The sequence below is a fragment of the Oryctolagus cuniculus genome, chromosome 7 (genome assembly GCF_051225735.1).
Source record: "Oryctolagus cuniculus isolate XC-2025 breed Fujian yellow rabbit chromosome 7, ASM5122573v1, whole genome shotgun sequence".
NCBI lineage: Eukaryota > Metazoa > Chordata > Mammalia > Lagomorpha > Leporidae > Oryctolagus > Oryctolagus cuniculus.
The window spans coordinates 9,855,505-9,873,769 of record NC_142873.1 but is presented as its reverse complement, the minus strand read 5'-3'; the positions used below and the strand labels follow the sequence as shown (position 1 = coordinate 9,873,769).

Sequence of the window (18,265 nt, the reverse complement as noted above, 5' to 3'; positions counted from 1 at the left end):
AGGCAGAGTTAGGGAGGGACAGAGGGAGACAGAGATCATCCATCCTCTGGTTCACTTCCTAAGTGGGCACAATAGCCGGGGGCTGGGCCAAGCCAAAGCCAGCAGCTTCATCTGCGTCTCCAACATGGGTGGCAGGGGCACAAGCACTTGAACCATCTTCAGCTGCTTTCCCAGGTGCATCAACAGAGAGCTGCATCAGAAGTGGAGCAGCAGGGACTCAAGCTAGCACTTATATGAGATGCGGGTATCAGAGTAGCTTAACCACTGCACCGCAATGCCAGTCTCCAATTTTTTTTTTTTTTTTTTAAGATTATCCATTTATTTGAGAGTCAGAGTTACAAAGAGGGGGAGAGAGAAAGAAAGAGGTCTTCCATCCGCTGGTTCACTCCCCAAATGTCTGTAGTGGCCAAAGCTGGGCTGATCTGAAGCCAGGAGCCAGGATGTTCCTCCAGGTCTCCCACGTGGGTGCAAGGGTCCCAGCACTTGGACCATCCTCTGCTGCTTTCCCAGTTGCATTAGCAGAGAGCTGGGTCAGGAGTGGAGCAGCTGGGACACAAGCTGGCACCCATATGGGATGCTGGCACTACGGGCGAAGGCTTAACCTACTGCACCACCGTGCCGACCCCTCCCCTTTTTTGGAGAATTTTTTTTTTTAAGTCCATGACAACATTCTTTAAGGCTTAGAAATTTTATATCATTTTTTCACTTCAATATAATTTCATTTTAAAATAGCATATTTCTCAGTCTCATTGTGCTATCATAATATGTATATAAATTGAAAGTTTAAAAAATGAATTTTCTGAGGAAACTCGATAAAGTTATCTTTATAAATCCTACTTCTAGAAGCTTATCAAAACGACATACATTATAAGTTTTGTTAAATAATTATTAAACATAAGTAAAATGTTTATTGAGCACGTGTCAATAAGATAGACGGGGCTTTTAAGAATAGTTTAACAGCAGATGAATATTAATTTTGTTAGATTGAGACAGAGTTTAGCATCAAGGCTCTGTTCTGTTGATGTCATTCATTTCTTCCATCCCCGAGCCTCAGTTACAGGAGGCTTCCCAGTGCCAGCTTTTCACCAAAATGGTCCCTTCAGGAGTACCAGGGACGATTCTGTATTTAGCCCAGGATTGATCCCTTCCCCAATTACACTGAACTAGTATTAGAGGACTTTTAAGTAAGAGAGTAGTAGCAGTTTTAATTAATAGCACTTCCTAAATCTTAGTAAAGTCTTTTGGCTGTGATTTCTAGAAGTAGAGAAAGAGGTGTGCACCTTCAAATTGTAACCAGGAGGGGCGTGTTTCAGCAAGGAAGGTGGCAAGAACGGTGGTGAACTCTTTACCCCAGGAGCCTTATCGGGTAGATCAGGATGGGAAAGGGAGCATTGCCTCGGAGGTTGAGGAGCTGTAAAGTTGATTCAGTTAAAATTACCCATATCTGCATGTCCCTGTAAAGGTCTTTTTGTACTTCAGAGCCCACAGGTAAACATTCCTTCATTTGAGGAATTAATGGCATTGGTTTGTATTTTTTGTAGCTACTAGCTTTCTTTGGGTTTTCATTCACTCACTAAATATTATTAATTTACTAGAACAATGTGTTTTACATATAATTTCCAGTTGCTTGATAAATATATGAATTGAATTAAAATATTATTGAATTTACCTATTAAATACTTAGGTTTCTGAGCCAGTACCATAAATGTGTTTTTAAATTTTATGAGGTAGATGAAATGATAGTTAAATGGATTTTATGTAGCTTGCCATGAAACCTAACTGTTCGAAATATTCTTTTGATAGGAAAATGCAGTCTGTGTAGGAAACGGTGCAGATGGCATTTTTAGTAATGGATAGGGCTCTATTCCTATTGTGTGAGAATGAAAGATAGCCATACTTCAACACTAACTTTCTTTCCCATGAGAATGTGTTCTTATATTTCAAAAGAATTTCTAGGGGCGGATATTGTGGCTCAGTGGACTAAGCAGCCACCTGCAAAGCCAGCATCCCATGTGGGTGCCAATTTGAGTGCTGGCTGCTCCACTTCCCATATAACTCCCTGAACCTGGGAAAGTAGCAGCAGATACTTGGACCTCTGCATCCACGTTGGAAACCCAGATGAAACTCCTGGCTCCTGGCTTTGGGCCTGCCATTTAGGGAGTGAGTCAGCAGGTAGAAGATCTTTCTTTGTCTCCCTGTCTCTTCATCTCTTCCACTCTCTGTAATTCTGGTTTGCAGATAATCTTAAAAAATAATAAAAGAATGTCTTAGAAAGTCAGTGATTTTTTTCATTCAGGTATATAAATATTTTCTGTCAAATTCAGACAATTTGGAGTAATTCAGAGAAACACTTCCTGTCTTGTACTAGGAATAGCATGGGACATCCTTGAGGGTGACATCATGAACATCATACTTTAAAGAATGAGTGTGTGACTGGCGCCGCTGCTCACTAGGCTAATCCTTCGCCTTGCGGCGCTGGCACACCGGGTTCTAGTCCCAATCAGGGCGCCAGATTCTTTCCCAGTTGCCCCTCTTCCAGGCCAGCTCTCTGCTGTGGCCCGGGAGTGCAGTGGAGGATGGCCCAAGTGCTTGGGCCCTGTACCCCATGGGAGACCAGGAGAAGCACCTGGCTCCTGCCATCGGATCAGCGCGGGGCGCCTGCCACAGCGCACCGGCCATTGGAGGGTGAACCAACGACAAAGGAAGACCTTTCTGTCTCTCTCTCTCACTGTCTACTCTGCCTGTCAAAAAAAAAAAGAATGAGTGTGATAGTTTACAGACTCACATTCAACAATGAGAGGGAGAAAGAAAACTAAAAATCATAAGAGAAAAGTAGATAAAGTGAAGAGATGTGGAAAGGCACTAACATTTATTTATTTATTAAAGATTTTATTGTGTACTTGAAAGAGTTACAGAGAGGCAGAGAGAGAGAGGTCTTCTATCTGCTGGTTCACTCCCCAAGTGGCTGCAACAGCCAGAGCTGCGCCGATCCGAAGCCAGGAGCCAGGAGCTTCCTCCGGGTCTCCCACACAGGTGCAGGGGCCCAAGGACTTGGGGCATCTCCTGCTTTCCCAGGCCCTAGCAGAGAGCTGGATCGGAAGTGGAGCTGCCGGGACTGCAGGCGGCGGCTTTACTTACCCACAGTGCTGGCCTCCAGGCACTAACATTTAAGGATTTACTGTATTTCCTGATGATTGGATTCAATGGCACATGTTATTTAACATAAGTACGGATGTAGAGCAAAATATCTCCTATGGAAAACTGCATTGAGCTATTAATAGGGAAATGTAGAGGAAGAAAGTTTAATTTGTACACTGTGTACTTAATTTCACTAGCAGACAACAAAAATGTGGAAAGGTATACCCCAGACATTTCTCCATTATGGCCACTAGATGGTGACATTGTACTAAGACAGCTTGGTTGCTGGCTGCTAAGATAGCTGAAAATTTGGTGTGGAGATAGATAGCTGTGCATAACAAGCTGAAGAGTAACTCTTAAGTTTGTTTTTTATATGTCACCCAGCTTTGTAGCAAATCTGTGGTGATTTTTGTTAAAATTACCTTTTTGTTTAAACTGTTTACTGTGAAATATTTAATAAATATCTCTGCATGACATACCTGATTTAGTGATGATAAACAAGTATATAGATAAACAAATGCCCCCTGCTTTCCAAAAAAAATTGACATACCAAAACAACAATTAATAGAGATAATGCATGCAAACACCATATGGGTTTTGTTTCTAAATCTGAACTCTGGGTGTACACAAAGAAACAGTGTTTTTGATGAGAGTTAAATGTGAAAAGGTTTCAAAAAGTTCATGTCAATGGGCATTCTTTTTAAATTCCATCTTCTACACTTTTGGAAGCCCCATTGTATAGCTGGAGTAGGAGTTTATGCAGCCTTTCTTTTGGCCTCAGGCACCCCTGTTTTCTGTAGAGAGTGATCTGGAAACCATTTTTTAGCTTCTAGAAAACAGGATGTTTTCAAGTGACCATATATTCCTGTTAAACCTCATTACTTGTTTAAAAGCCTCCTCATTTTCCCTAGCTGGAAGGTAGCAGGTTCTTTCTCTTCTGTGCTCTTATGGTCTTTTTCAAAGAACAAGTTCTACCTTATAGATTTTTATCATTCCAACTATACTGTTGGTGTTTTGAAGGCAAGCTTTCTTGCTTAGCTTTCTATCTGTTGTCAGCAGAAGTTTGTCAAGTGCCTTGTGAATAATAGGTGCTCAGCAAAACACATCAGATGCTTAAGGAAGGCCTTCCAGTAGATGGTTGATGCCAAAGTAGTGTGTTTGAAGATAGTTAGCCATGACTAGAAATAACTTTTATTTGGCAAAGGGTATTTAAGTTGGCTTTTAGGTATAAGGACACCAGTGGCTAGGTGTTTGATTTCTGATCAATGGATGCCTCGACATTGCAGGTTATGAAGCACATTGATTTAATTTTTGGGACTCAAAATGCATTCTTTTATACCTTTCCATAAAATTCAGTCCCCACATGTGTAGACTGGTTCATTGTAATTTTCCAAATTACTGATCCTTTGGGCATGCACTGATCCTTTTGAGAATGTGATTAAAGCTGTTCCACACAACACCCAGAAAAATGCACATGCATTAAACAGATAATTCTGTGTTCGACGTCAGAGAGTTCATGGACTCACGTTGAAAACTGCTATTTAGATTCTGGCTAGTCCAGAGGCAGCGTGATGTAAGAATAGATGTACTGTGCACAAAGATTGTTCATCTGCATGAGTTCTCGCTCTTACTCTGGCTTTGATCAGCGTTCCATTTGGCTGATGTGTAATCTCTCCCTGTTTCTTCAGATGTAAACCGAAGTTATTGGATTAAAATTAAATGAATCAGTAGGTGCTGTGTACTGTAAATAGTGCTGGGTGCATAGTATTCCTCCCAGCTTTTGTTCCCTGTCTTTGACTCACTATTTTATAAGAATTTCTGAGCTTTCTATCTCCTTTCTTGTAATTAATTATGTTTCCTTTAAGTAAGTTATTTTATGTCTATTTACTTTTCAAACCTGAGTAACAGTCAGTGTGTTCTTCTGTCCTAAAAGACAAGTAGCGAGCTATGTCCTGGGCTTTATTTAAAAATTTACTGGAAAGAGACATAACTTGCATCCACTGTGCACTCCCTAGATGCCCACAACAGCCAGGGCTGTGCCAGACCAAAGCTGGGAGCCGGGAACATGATCTGGGTCTGCCACATGGGTGGAAGGAACCCAGCTAATCACCTGTTGCTTCCCAGAGTGAGTATTAACAGGAAGCTGGAATCAGGAACAGAGCCCAGTGTACAGTCCAGGCATTTCAGTATGGGATGTGGGCGTCTTAACTGCTGCACCAAGAAGCCAGCCCTGATCTTCTGATACTTCTGTACCAAAAAGTGCCATCTTACTACAATGCCATAATTGAAAAATTCTTAATCAGAGGAAATGTGTGCCCTTAGTGTACAAATGTGAGAGAAAGGGGACTGAGAAAACCTGTAACTTGCAAACTTGATGCAGTTTTCCCCAGGATTATAAGAACTTTAGTGTTTTGGAAGCTGGATACATTATATCTGTTGAAAATTCTTTACTCTTCATATAAAATTTTTTTCTTTAGAACACATTCCATTAATGTATGTGTCAGCAGCAAGTAAGTTGTGTTAAAAATATGTAACTTTTACATATTATCCTGTAAGACAAACAGCATTTTTTTCCCCTCTGATTAGGGAAGAAGACAAAAACATATTTGATTACTGCAGGGAAAACAACATTGACCATATAACCAAAGCCATCAAATCGAAAAGTGTGGATGTGAATATGAAAGATGAAGAGGTATGAAAAGCGTGCCCTGTTCATTGTTTTCTTATGTTTTGTTGTTCTACCCCAGTGCCTTTTCCTGAGGGGAAGGGCCAAGAACTACAAGTCAGCATGGTGAGGCGCAGATCCATGAGATGGCGTCACTCAGTTAAGATAGCTTCTGTGTCCTTATGCAGTGTAGTCCTGTCCCTGTAGCAGAAGCTACCAGCTGAAACTCGCAGCAAATAATTTCCATCTGTTGGTGATAGAGAGAGACTGTTGAGATAATTGAACCAGCAGGTAATTTCAAAATCTCTTTTATAAATATCTTTAATATTGTCTATCCTAATACCTTAAAGGTGTATTTTGTTCATTTCTCAATAAACATAAGCCTATAAAATATGTAAAATTTTGAGTGAGTCCAGTAAATCAACTCCTGGCCCAGTATTTAAAGGCATCCCATAATAAATTATTTTGTAAAATATACTATTTCTTCATGTATTTGTTGTGTGAATAAAACTTCACATATTGAGCTTAAACTGTTTATGAAGTATAGTTGTTAACAAAGGAACAAAATGTATCAATTCACTTTTATTTGTTTTTCTCACTGATTTAGAAAAATTTTTAAAATGGCCTAGAAGTGGTAATTGTTAGGAAGAAGGCACACAAAATTGTTGAGTAAACAATTTATGTATAATTGAGAGCTGCCTATACATATTAGCCCTTATGATTAGGCAACATCTTTCCTGTAATATGTGATCAGTGGCATCTGGAATTGAAATGTAAAACTATAATACTACAGTAAAGGGAAGGCGGTAACACTGTTCTGTGCTAAGTAATGAAACAAATAGAGCAAAGAAAGATGTGGCAGAAGCCAAACTGTGACAAAATAATGCCAGGTTTCTGATTCCAGTTAGAGTTCTATTTTTTTTGCCTTCTGAAATTAGGATACTTATATATATATATATATATATTTTTTTTTTTTCAAAGAAAGGAAGCACAGTTACTTCCTTTGACTTTATTCTTTTTTTTTTTTTTTTTTTGGCTTGTAAGCTCAAGTTTTTATAAAATTAAACATGGAAATAGTTTCATTTTTTACTTCAACCACATTTTATGCTAAATTTATTCATAGAGTAACAGTTTTGTTTCTTTGCCTCCTCGTGGGATGTCTCTCTCTTTTGTACCATCTTCTGTTCTAGTGCAAGAACAGTGTGTTTCTTTTTGCAGTGAGGATCATCTCCATGCGGCAGGGGGAGCTCTGACCCTGAGCTCTGTAGGCAGTGGTGCGTCTTGGGCGCTTTGTTCACCTGAACGTGTTCAGTGACCAGTCTGCCTCCAAACCCTTAAGTTCAACCTTTCTCTGCATTTTTAAGCATGTGCCACAAAACTTAGGCACTCTTTCAGAGCCACTGACCTGCACTGTTTGGCTGGGCACACCTATCAACTCCACTGTCGTAACTATAAAGTAGCACACATCGCTTCTTTAATGTGACATCTTTCAGATACTCGGTGGCTTTTCAGATACACGTACCTTGAAGGCCTGGGCGGCTTCTCAGGAGTTCTTAAAGTGAATATGAAGATTTGAACCCTTTGATTTGCATGATTTCATGGGATTTTCTGGCTCAAGTGACTAGTGAGCCATTTTCAAGGTCACCTAAGGCCACTTACAGGAGGAGAGGTGTTGGTTTTCAAAAAAAAAAAAAAGTCAAATAGTAATATTGGTCTAATAACAAAAAGTAGTACTCCCTTGCTCTGTATCCTTCTCATGTTTGGTTCTAGCTCCCTTGAGGCTACGTTTTCAATTCTTCTATTGTTTCTTTTGCAATTTACATCTATAATTCTGAATAATACACTTTTATTTCTTGATTTTTCAACTTTGACATTATTGATTTCCTTCTATGTTGGATTAGGATTTAACTGTTTTATTTGGCTTCTTCTCCTTCTCTGACCCTCCTGTAGTTATATCACAGCTTTTAATTTCAGTTTTCTGATTGGATCCTTATTAATCATTATTTGTTTTGACTACATGAATATTTTTCAATGTGAAGCTATGGACTGTACTGTGTGTATCAGTCAACTGTTGCTGCATCAACAACCCCCAAATTTCAGTGACTTTCAATCACTTTCAGTGATTATTTATTGTTTAGATCACTGTGTCATCTATAGGTTATAGTATCTCATTTAAATATTCTAATATGCTCTTTCTTACTTTAGGCTATTTCATACTTTCTTTTTTTAAAATTTGTTTCTCTATTTATTTATTTGACAGGTAGAATTATAGACAGAGAAACAGAGAGAAAGGTCTTTCTTCCGTTGGTTCACCTCCCAAATGGCCACTACGGCTGGCACTGCACTGATCAGAAGCCAGGAGCCAGGTGCTTCCTCCAGGTCTCCCATGCGGGTGCAGGGCCCAAGCACTTGGGCCATCCTCCACTGCCTTCCCAGGCCACAGCAGAGAGCTGGACTGGAAGAGAAACAACCGGGACTAGAACCCGGCGCCCGTACTTTCTTACTTTATGCTATTTCAAGAGGTTGTGATTAGTTGAGGCTCTGCTGTATTCTGCTAGCCATGTTGTTGCTGCTACTTCAGCTCATCTTGACTGCACGTGTGTTCTTGCTCTGGGATACAACCTCAATTAGTAGACACTCAGTATCTAAAGCCAGACAGAGCCAGACGGCACAAGTGCATTAAATGCTTTTGCTTGGATTTGCGAATGTCGCAGCTGCTCTTACTCCTTTGGTGAAAACAAGCCATGAGGCGAAAGCCCATTCACTGTGGAGGAAGGGATGCCAGGCAAGCAAGGCAAAGATGGAAAGAGAACAGATAAGTCTGTAACTATGAAAAATACTGTCTGTATCGTGTGTCGCAATATTTTGTTTTTCTTATCCTTAATAGTTGCCTCTCTCTTGGTTTTTCATTTTCTTAGTCTTCTCTTTTCCAGTCATTCTTTCCTCAGCTTGCCCGCTAGAGTTGTAAAACTCTTCTCAGTGTAGTCAAACACGTGACATGATGGGTCCCACATTTTCCTGGGAGGTGTCCCTTCTGGAAAAGTCCATCTTCAGCTCTAACCTGTTGCACAGATATCATCCTGAGATTTCTCTTCATCCCCGCCCTGGAAATGCGCTTCCTCCCTCACCTGGCTACTGTCTTCCGACCGTGTCTTCACCTCTGAAATCTGCTGCTCTGTTACACGTCCATGTTCCGATGTCCTGTCTCCTCTAGTGACTTTCACTGCCGTTGTTCACTTCCCAGTCTTGTGCAGCATTCCTCTGTCGGCTTCCTGCAGAAGAGGACTGCTTTGAGATCCTTATTGAAATTTTTCTGTCAGAGTTCTTGGCACATACCACATGCTCAGTAAGTATGTGCTGAGTGAATGAGTGAGTACAGTGTAGGGAAGAGCTCCGCTGGGTGACGTCAAGTCTCAGCGCTGGTGCTTCCCAGCTGTGTGCCTCACTTTCCTCATGTGCAGCGTGGAGATGCTGAGAGTACTTGCCTCAGGAGAGTGTTTTCTTAAAGATTACTTATTTATTTGAAAGAGTTACATAGAGGAGAAAAGGAGAGGCAGAGAGACAGGGGGAGAGAGAGAGAGAGAGAGAGGTCTTCCATCCGCTGGTTCACTCCCCAGTTGGCAACAATGGCCGGAGCTATGCTGATCCAAAGCCAGGAACCAGGAGCTTCTCCCAGGTCTCCCACGTGGGTGCAGGGGCCCAAGTCCTCTTCTGCTTTCCCAGGCCACAGCAGAGAGCTGGATCAGAAGTGGAGCAGCCGGGACTTGAATCAGCGCCCATGTGGGATGCCGGCACTGCAGGCAGCAGCTTTACCCACTATGCCACAGCTCCTGCCGTAAGGATAGGTTTGAGGATTAAATTACTATATATAAAACACAGCAGTAGTACCTGACAAAACACCTAGTAATCACTCAAGACATTTTGGCTACTTTGATTACTCTTTATGATATAAATGAAGAATGATAATCTAATGAAGAAGTGCAAGAATCAAAGCCGCTTGACTTTGCAATAGCACTGTATTTTCCCGGGCAAGTATCATGTTTGTGCTATGTGATCTCTTAATATTTCTACCTTTCAAATAACAAATGGTGTTTTATATAATGTGTGTAATAGTTTACAGTCTTTCAGCTTATTACCATATTATCTTTGCAGTAATTCTCTAAGGTAGATATTATCTTCATTCTACAGACAAGACACTAACGTTCAGAGATATTTACTGCTCACTTGCTCGGTGGAAATTGGGTCTGGCAAAGTATCATTCTCACTACTGGATATGAAAAGGATAAGCAGTTTTCAGTTGGCCTTGCTTGTGTTATGGTGTGATTTGCAACATTTTTTTTAATACAGTGCTAAAAGTCAGTTCCACGTGTGACCTCTGTAAAGATCCTGAGATAACAGCTGTGTAGGGATGGAAGATGTGCCTAGAACACAAACAGCTTCCACTAGATAATACCTTTTTGTGTGGGAAAATTAAAGGAAGACCTGCAGAATGTGTTGCTGCTGCAATTTGGTTCCATTGATGCAGTCCTGCCTCCCAGCTCTTCAGTCTGTTACTCATGCAGCTACCTCTACCCCAGGCCTGCCAGAACATTGTGTCTCCTTGAACAGATGAAGTGCTTACACATTCATAGACTGAGACGCCAAGAATTCAGTTGGGTTCTCTCATTACTCCAAGCAGATTTCTGCCCTCTCAGCCATGACAACTCAGGCTGGGCTTTGAATACTGATGGCAAGCCCTTTTATTATTAATCAGGGAATTGTATGAATTAATTTCAGAACGTAAGGGAAATGGAAGCTTAAAATCAGAATCAAATGTAACATCCTAAAATAAAATAAATGGTATGGCTTCATGACATTTAAAGCTCTAGCAAATAAAGCAATTTGATACAACTTGATGATGGACTAAAAGTGTATAGCCACAAAATTAAGTTTCTAGCTAAATACTTTTAACCCTTCATCAATAAAAAGACATTTCCTTTTTATAAATGGGGTAACAATTGTAGTTTTGAAGGGATATCCAGTTCTTTGTGTTTATCTGATTTTTGAGCTTGAGCTATTTGCCTACTGCTTGCCTGGGATTCTTTGGGCTAGTGTATTTTTATTTGGAATGTTCATAGCAGGTTCAACCGAATTTTACTTTTGCCTTTACATGACAAAAAATTACATATTTATTGTACTTAACATCTGTATAAACATAGAAGGGAATTTAACTGCAGTCATAAAATGATAAGCTACATTTGCATTCCCACACATTGAAATAAACATAATAAATTATTAATGTGTTACAGATATATAACTTAGAAATTATTGCTGTTACCTGAAATGAGTATGTTTGGCTCTGACTCTAACGTATGAACAAATATATATAAAATACTTCCAAAATAAAATGTATTTATACTTAATAATGAAATTATTATGCACCGGCGCTGCGGCTCACTAGGCTAATCCTCCGCCTGCGGTGCTGGCACAGCGGGTTCTAGTCCCGGTAGGGGCGCCGGGTTCTGTCCCAGTTGCCCCTCTTCCAGGCCAGCTCTCTGCTGTGGCCCGGGAAGGCAGTGGAGGATGGCACAAGTGCTTGGGCCCTGCACCCCATTGGAGACCAGGAGAAGCACCTGGCTCCTGCCTTCTGATCAGCGCAGTGCGCCGGCCGCAGCGCGCCAGCCGTGGCGGCCATTGGAGGGTGAACCAAAGGCATAGGAAGAAAGGTCTCTGTCTCTCTCTCACTATCCACTCTGCCTGTCAAAAAAAAAAAAAAACAAAAACAGAATTATACATAAGAGTAATACCTCATGTATATCTTGAATTCATCTGAATTATAATTACTAAGATTATAAAGCATATATTTCTACTTTCAGAGAATCATATGAGATTTTTTCTGATATAACAATTAGAACGTGTCTATTTCACATAATAAAAAGTTTTGAAGTTTTACTTAGTATTCTGAAGCTGTCTATGTATCATATATTTCAGAGTCCACATTTATATAAATATGGTGTTTACTTGTACTGATTTGTTTAAATTACAACATTTATTATATATTCAATATTTTTTAAAATTTTTATTTATTTATTTGAAGGGTGGAGTACAGAGAGTGAGAGGGAAAGACAGAGAGAAAGGTCTTCCATTTGCTGTTTCACTCCCTAAATGGCTGCAACAGCTGGAGCTGAGCTGATCTGAAGGCACGGACCAGGAGCTCCCTCCAGGTTTCTCACGCGGGTGCAGGGGCCCAAGCACTAGGGCCATCTTCCACTGCTTTCCCAGGCCATAGCAGAGAGCTGGATCAAAAGAGGAGCAGCCAGGACTCGAACTGGCACCCTATATTTATTATATTTTTATTTTTTATTGTTTTTTAACTTTTATTTAGTAAATATAAATTTCCAGAGTACAGTTTAGGGATTACAGTGGCTTCCCTCCCCCCCCCCATAATTTCCCTCCTACCTGCAACACTCCCTCTCCCATTCCATTCACATCAAGATTCATTTTCAATTATCTTTATATACAGAAGATCAATTTAGTATATATTAAGTAAAGATTTCAACAGTTTGCACCCACACAGAACATAAAGTGTAAAATACTGTTTGAGTACTAGTTATAGCATTAATTTCACATTGAACAACACATTAAGGACAGAAATCCTACATGAGGAATAAGTGCACAATGACTCCTGTTGTTGACTTAACAAATTGACACTCTTGTTTATGGCATCAGTAATCTCCCTAGGCTCTTGTCATGAGTTGCCAAGGCTATGGAAGCCTCTTGAGTTCGCTGACATCAATCTTATTTAGACAAGGTCATAGTCAAAGTGGAAGTTCTCTCCTCCCTTCAGAGAAAAGTACCTCCTTCTTTGATGATGTGTTCTTTCTTTGGGATCTCCCCCACAGAGATCTTTCATTCAGGTTTTGTGGGTTTTTCCTTTTTTTTTTTTTTTTTTGCCAGAGTGTCTTGGCTTTCCATGCCTAAAATACTCTCATGGGCTCTTCAGCCAGATCCAAATGCCTTAAAGGCTGATTCTGAGGCCAGAGTGCTATTTAGGACATCTGCCATTCTATGAGTCTGCTGTGTATTCTGCTTCCCATGTTGGATCATTCTTTCCCTTTTTTATTGTATCAGTTAGTATTCGCAGACACTAGTCTTGTTTATGTGATCCCTTTGACTCTTAGACCCATCAGTGTGATCAATTGTGAACTGAAATTGATCACTTGGACTAGTGAGACGGCATTGGTAGATTTTTATTTTTTTTAAAGATTTATTTTATTTAATTGAAAGAGTTACAGAGGGCCGGCGCCGTGGCTCACTAGGCTAATCCCCCACCTTGTGGCGCTGGCACACCGGGTTCTGGTCCCGGTCGGGGCGCCGGATTCTTTCCCAGTTGCCCCTCTTCCAGGCCAGCTCTCTGCTGTGGCCCGGGAAGGCAGTGGAGGATGGCCCAAGTACTTGGGCCCTGCACCCCATGGGAGACCAGGATAAGTACCTGGCTCCTGCCATCAGATCAGCGCGGTGTGCCAGCCACAGAGCGCTGGCCATGGCGGCCATTGGAGGATGAACCAACGGCAAAGGAAGACCTTTCTGTCTCTCTCTCTCTCTCTCACTGTCCACTCTGCCTGTCAAAAAAAAAAAAAAAAAAAAAAAAAAAAAAAAGAGTTACAGAGAGGTAGAAACAGAGAGAGGGGTCTTCCATCCCACTGGTTCACTCCCTAGATGGCCGCAACAGCCCTGCGCTGAGCTGAAGCCAGGAGCTTCCTCCAGGTCTCTCAGAAGGGTGCAAGGGCCCAAGGACGTGGGCCATCTTCCAATGCTATCATAGGTCACAACAGAGAGCTGGATCAGAAGAGGAGCAGCCAAGACTAGAACCGGCACCTATATGGAACGCCAGCACTTCAGGCCAGAGTTTTAACCCGCTGTGCCACAGCACTGGCCCCTATTATATTTTTAACAATTTACAAAATGCTTGAAAATTCAGGTGCATAGAGGATATGAAAAGTGATGATCTTAAAGCCTACTTATTTTTTTAATGATTCAGCTTTTATCTTTGAGCCATATTAATACAGCTTTTCACATGTCAAATATTTATAATTCTTCTAAGAAGATATCTTTTAAGAGTTTGAAAAGATATAAATAATTTGTAAAATAGTTAAGGTATGAGCAGAATATTTCTCTCTCTCTCTCTTTTTTTTTTTTTTTTGGACAGAGAGACAGAGAGAAAGGTCTTCCCTTGCTGTTGGTTCACCCTCCAATGGCCGCAGCGGCCGGCGCACTGCGCTGATCCGAAGCCAGGAGCCAGGTGCTTCTCCTGGTCTCCCATGGGGTGCAGGGCCCAAGCACTTGGGCCATCCTCCACTGCACTCCCTGGCCACAGCAGAGAGCTGGCCTGGAAGAGGGGCAACCGGGACAGAATCCGGCGCCCCGACCGGGACTAGAACCCGCTGTGCTGGCGCTGCAAGGCTGAGGATTAGCCTAGTGAGCGGCGGCGCTGGCCAAGCAGAATATTTATCGGCTATCAGGCACAAATGTTATCTGTGTAATTCTTGTCACACATATTTCTTAGATCAGTGCCATATATAGTCAGCACTAAATACATGCTTACAAGTGACATTTAAATAGTATTTTAAATGTTTACAGTAATTTCCCTTTGAGAACAGATGTAGTAATGTGTTATTTTAACAAAATAGATTTTGTTATTCTAATGCAGCTGTCAACAGTTTCTTTGAAAGCATTCATACACAATTCAGTGGTTTCCCAAGATTCCTGTTTTTAAAAGATTTTTTTAATTTAAAAAGTAGCCGGCGCCGCGGCTCACTAGGCTAATCCTCCGCCTAGCGGCGCCAGCACACCGGGTTCTAGTCCCGGTCGGGGCGCCGGATTCTGTCCCGGTTGCCCCTCTTCCAGGCCAGCCCTCTGCTGTGGCCAGGGAGTGCAGTGGAGGATGGCCCGGGTGCTTGGGCCCTGCACCCCATGGGAGACCAGGAAAACCACCTGGCTCCTGGCTCCTGCCATCGGATCAGCGCGGTGCGCCGGCCGCAGCGCGCCGGCCGCGGCGGCCATTGGAGGGTGAACCAACGGCAAAGGAAGACCTTTCTCTCTGTCTCTCTCTCTCACTGTCCACTCTGCCTGTCAAAAAAAAAAAAAAAAAAAAAAGAGTTGAGTTACAAAGAGGGGTGGGAGATACAGAAAGAGAGAGGGTTGGGGAGCGTGGGTGAAAAAGATATCTTCTATCCACTAGTTCACTTCTGAAATGGCTGCAACAGCTGAGGCTTGGCCAGGCCAAAGCCAGGAGCCAGGAGCTTTATCCAGGTCTCCTACATGGGTGCAGGGGCCCAAGAACTTGCTGCTTTCCTGGGCGCATCAGCAGGGAGCTGGTTTGGAAGTGGAAAAGCCAGGACTCTACCCAGCACCCATATGGGATGTCGGCACTACAGGCAGCAGGTTAACCCATTAACAACACCAGGCACACCTCCTCACCACCAACCCCTCCAACAAGATTCTTATCTAATGTCCATCCCAAGTTCCTTTCTTAGTTCTTTCATATCTATCCTTTTGAAGGTATCATTGTTGTCATCAGCCATTTTCTGTGTCTGTTAATTCTTTGAAATGCATTGAAGGTTCTCTTGACTCCTATTTCTTTTCCTTCTTGCTTTGTTTTTTTTGTTGTTGTTGTTTTGTTTGTTTTTTGGTTTTTTTTTTTGTTTTTTTTGTTTTTTTTTTTTGACAAACAGAGTGGACAGTGAGAGAGAGAGAGACAGAAAGGTCTTCCTTTGCCGTTGGTTCACCCTCCAATGGCCGCCGTGGCTGGCGTGCTGCACTGATCCGATGGCAGGAGCCAGGTGCTTCTCCTGGTCTCCCATGGGGTGTAGGGCCCAAGCACTTGGGCCATCCTCCACTGCACTCCCTGGCCACAGCAGAGAGCTGGCCTGGAAGAAGGGCAACCGGGACAGAATCTGGTGCCCCGACCAGGACTAGAACCTCGTGTGCCGGCGCCACAAGGTGGAGGATTAGCCTAGTGAGCCGCGGCGCCGGCTCTTGCTTTGTTTTAAATCTGTGGTTCATGCTAGAAGACAATTTACATGCTTGTGGCTTGAAAAACTGCAGTAAACTGATGAAACTGACAGTATTAAGCTAACAAATAAGAAAAGATTTAGAGGCTAGGTCAGTATACTGAAACTAAATTTATGCTTTTATTCACGATTAGAGAAAGGAAGGAAGAGAAAATGCACCTCCCTAAGTAACTTTCTGTGTTGGAGTACAAGTGCTGTTTGGGTTACGTGGAGAAACGTGTTACAAACTGCAGGCAACCCTTTGCAAATCAGGCCTCGGTCACACTTTACATCATAAACTCCCGTTTAGTACAAAATCAGAGGATAGCAAAAGTAGAATCACTCTTATATGTTTTAGAACTTATTTTTTTGAATTTTTATTGTGGTAAGGCATATGTAACATAAAACTTACCATCTGAAACATTTTTAAGTCTGTATTCTATGCAGCCATCACCACCATGCAGCTCCAGAACATTTTTGTCTTTCCTGAATGAAGCTGTACTCTTTAAATACAAGCTCTTTGTTCCACTTTCCCCTGGCAACTACCATTCTACTTCCTATTTGTGAATTCAACTACGCTTACATGAATGGAATCATAGAGTATTTGTGCCTTTTTGACTAGCTTATTTCCCTTAACGTAGCATCTTCAAGGTTCGTTCACACTGTAGCATGTGTTAAAATTTTTTTCTTTGTTAAGGTTGAGTAATTTTCCATAGACTGTGTTTACGACATTTTTTTTTTTTTCATTTGACAGAGTTAGACAGTGACAGAGAGAGAGAGAGAGAGAAAGGTCTTCCATTGGTTCACCCCCCAAATGGCTGCCACGGCCAGAGCTACACCGATCCAAGCTGGGAGCCAGGTGCCTCCTCCTGGTCTCCCATGCGGGTGCAGGACCCAAGCACTTGGGCCATCCTCCACTGCCTTCCCAGGCCACAGCAGAGAGCTGGACTGAAAGAGGAGCAACCGGGACTAGAACCCAGCGCCCATATGGGATGCTGGTGCCGCAGGCGGAGGATTAACCAAGTGAGCCACGGCACCAGCCCCATTTACGACATTTTGTTTATTTAATTCTCTGTTGATGGATACTTGGTTTGCTTTCACCTTTTGGCTATTGTCAATAATGATGCCTTGAATATAGTTATGCAAATTTTGTTTGAATTTTTCCAATAATTTATATTCAATATATAATATATATTTTTTGAAAGAGTTACAAAGAGGGATGAGATGAGAGAGAGAGATCTTTCATCTAGTGGTTCATTCCCTGGATGGCCTCAGTGGCCAGAGCTGTACCCAGCCAAAGCCAGGAGCTTCTGGGTCACCCACATGGGTGCCAGGGGCCCAGGTACTTGGGCCGTCATCCACGGCCTTTCCAGGTTATTATCAGGGAGCTGGATTGAAAGCGGAGCAACTGGCACCCGTATGGGAAGTTGGCGTGGCAGGCAGCAGTTTTACCCGGTGCACCACCAAGCCAGCTGCTTCCCGTAACTTATTTTGGAAAATGTTGGACTTACAGAAGATTGGAAGAATTTAACAATAGACGTCTGTATTCTGATCACCTACTTAGCTATCCAACAATCAGACTTATTTTGTGATGCAAAATAAGGTACACAGACAACAATGCACATTTTTTAAAATGCTTTTGCATGCATATTATTTTAACTAATGTTCAGTAGCAGTTTAGTTTTTCTTTTAAGGTAGCACAATGAAATGTGCAAATCTTTCTTTTTTTTAAACTTTTATTTAATAAATAGAAATTTTGAAAGTACAACTTTTGGATTATAGCAGTTTTTCCTCCCATAACCACCCTGCCACCCAAAAACCATCCCATCTCCTACTCCCTCTCCCATCCCATTCTTCATTAAGATTCATTTTTAATTATCAAACAGAAGATCAACTTAGTATTTACTGAGTAAAGATTTCAACAGTTTGCACCCACAGAGACACACAAAGTATAAAGTACTGTTTGAAGACTAGTTTTACCGTTAATTCTCATAGTACAACACATTAAGGACAGAGATCCTACATGGGGAGTAAGTGCATAGTGACTCCTGTTTTTGATTTAACAATTGACACTCTTATTTATGATGTCAGTAATCACCCAAGGCTCTTGTCATGAGCTGCCAAGGCTATGGAAGCCTGTTGAGTTCACAAACTCTGACCTTATTTAGACAAGGTCATAGTCAAAGTGGAAGTTCTCTCCTCTCTTCAGAGAAAGGTACCTCCTTCTTTGATGGCCCATCCTTTCTGCTGGGATCTCACTCACAGAGATCTTTCATTTAGGTCATTTTTTTGCCACAGTGTCTTGGCTTTCCATGCCTGTGAAACTCTCATGGGCTTTTTAGCCAGATCCGAATGCCTTAAGGGCTGAATCTGAGGCCAGAGGAAATGCACAAATCACTTGATGAATTTTGACAAATGCATACAATTAATG

The 18,265-nt window shown here is 41.8% G+C and overlaps 1 protein-coding gene across 4 annotated transcripts in view; it reads left to right on the top strand.

Annotated features, from left to right (window-relative positions):
• Window positions 1-18,265, top strand: part of ACBD6 (acyl-CoA binding domain containing 6) — a 195,760-nt gene that overhangs the window by 78,228 nt on the left and 99,267 nt on the right. For 2 of the 4 annotated variants that reach the window (XM_002715013.6, XM_089299464.1), the window contains exon 5: window positions 5,725-5,830. The exons of the other annotated variants lie outside the window; for them this stretch is intronic. In XM_002715013.6, the coding sequence (XP_002715059.3) occupies window positions 5,725-5,830 (106 nt within the window). The remainder of the gene's footprint in view (window positions 1-5,724; window positions 5,831-18,265) is intronic. 4 annotated transcript variants of the gene reach the window in all.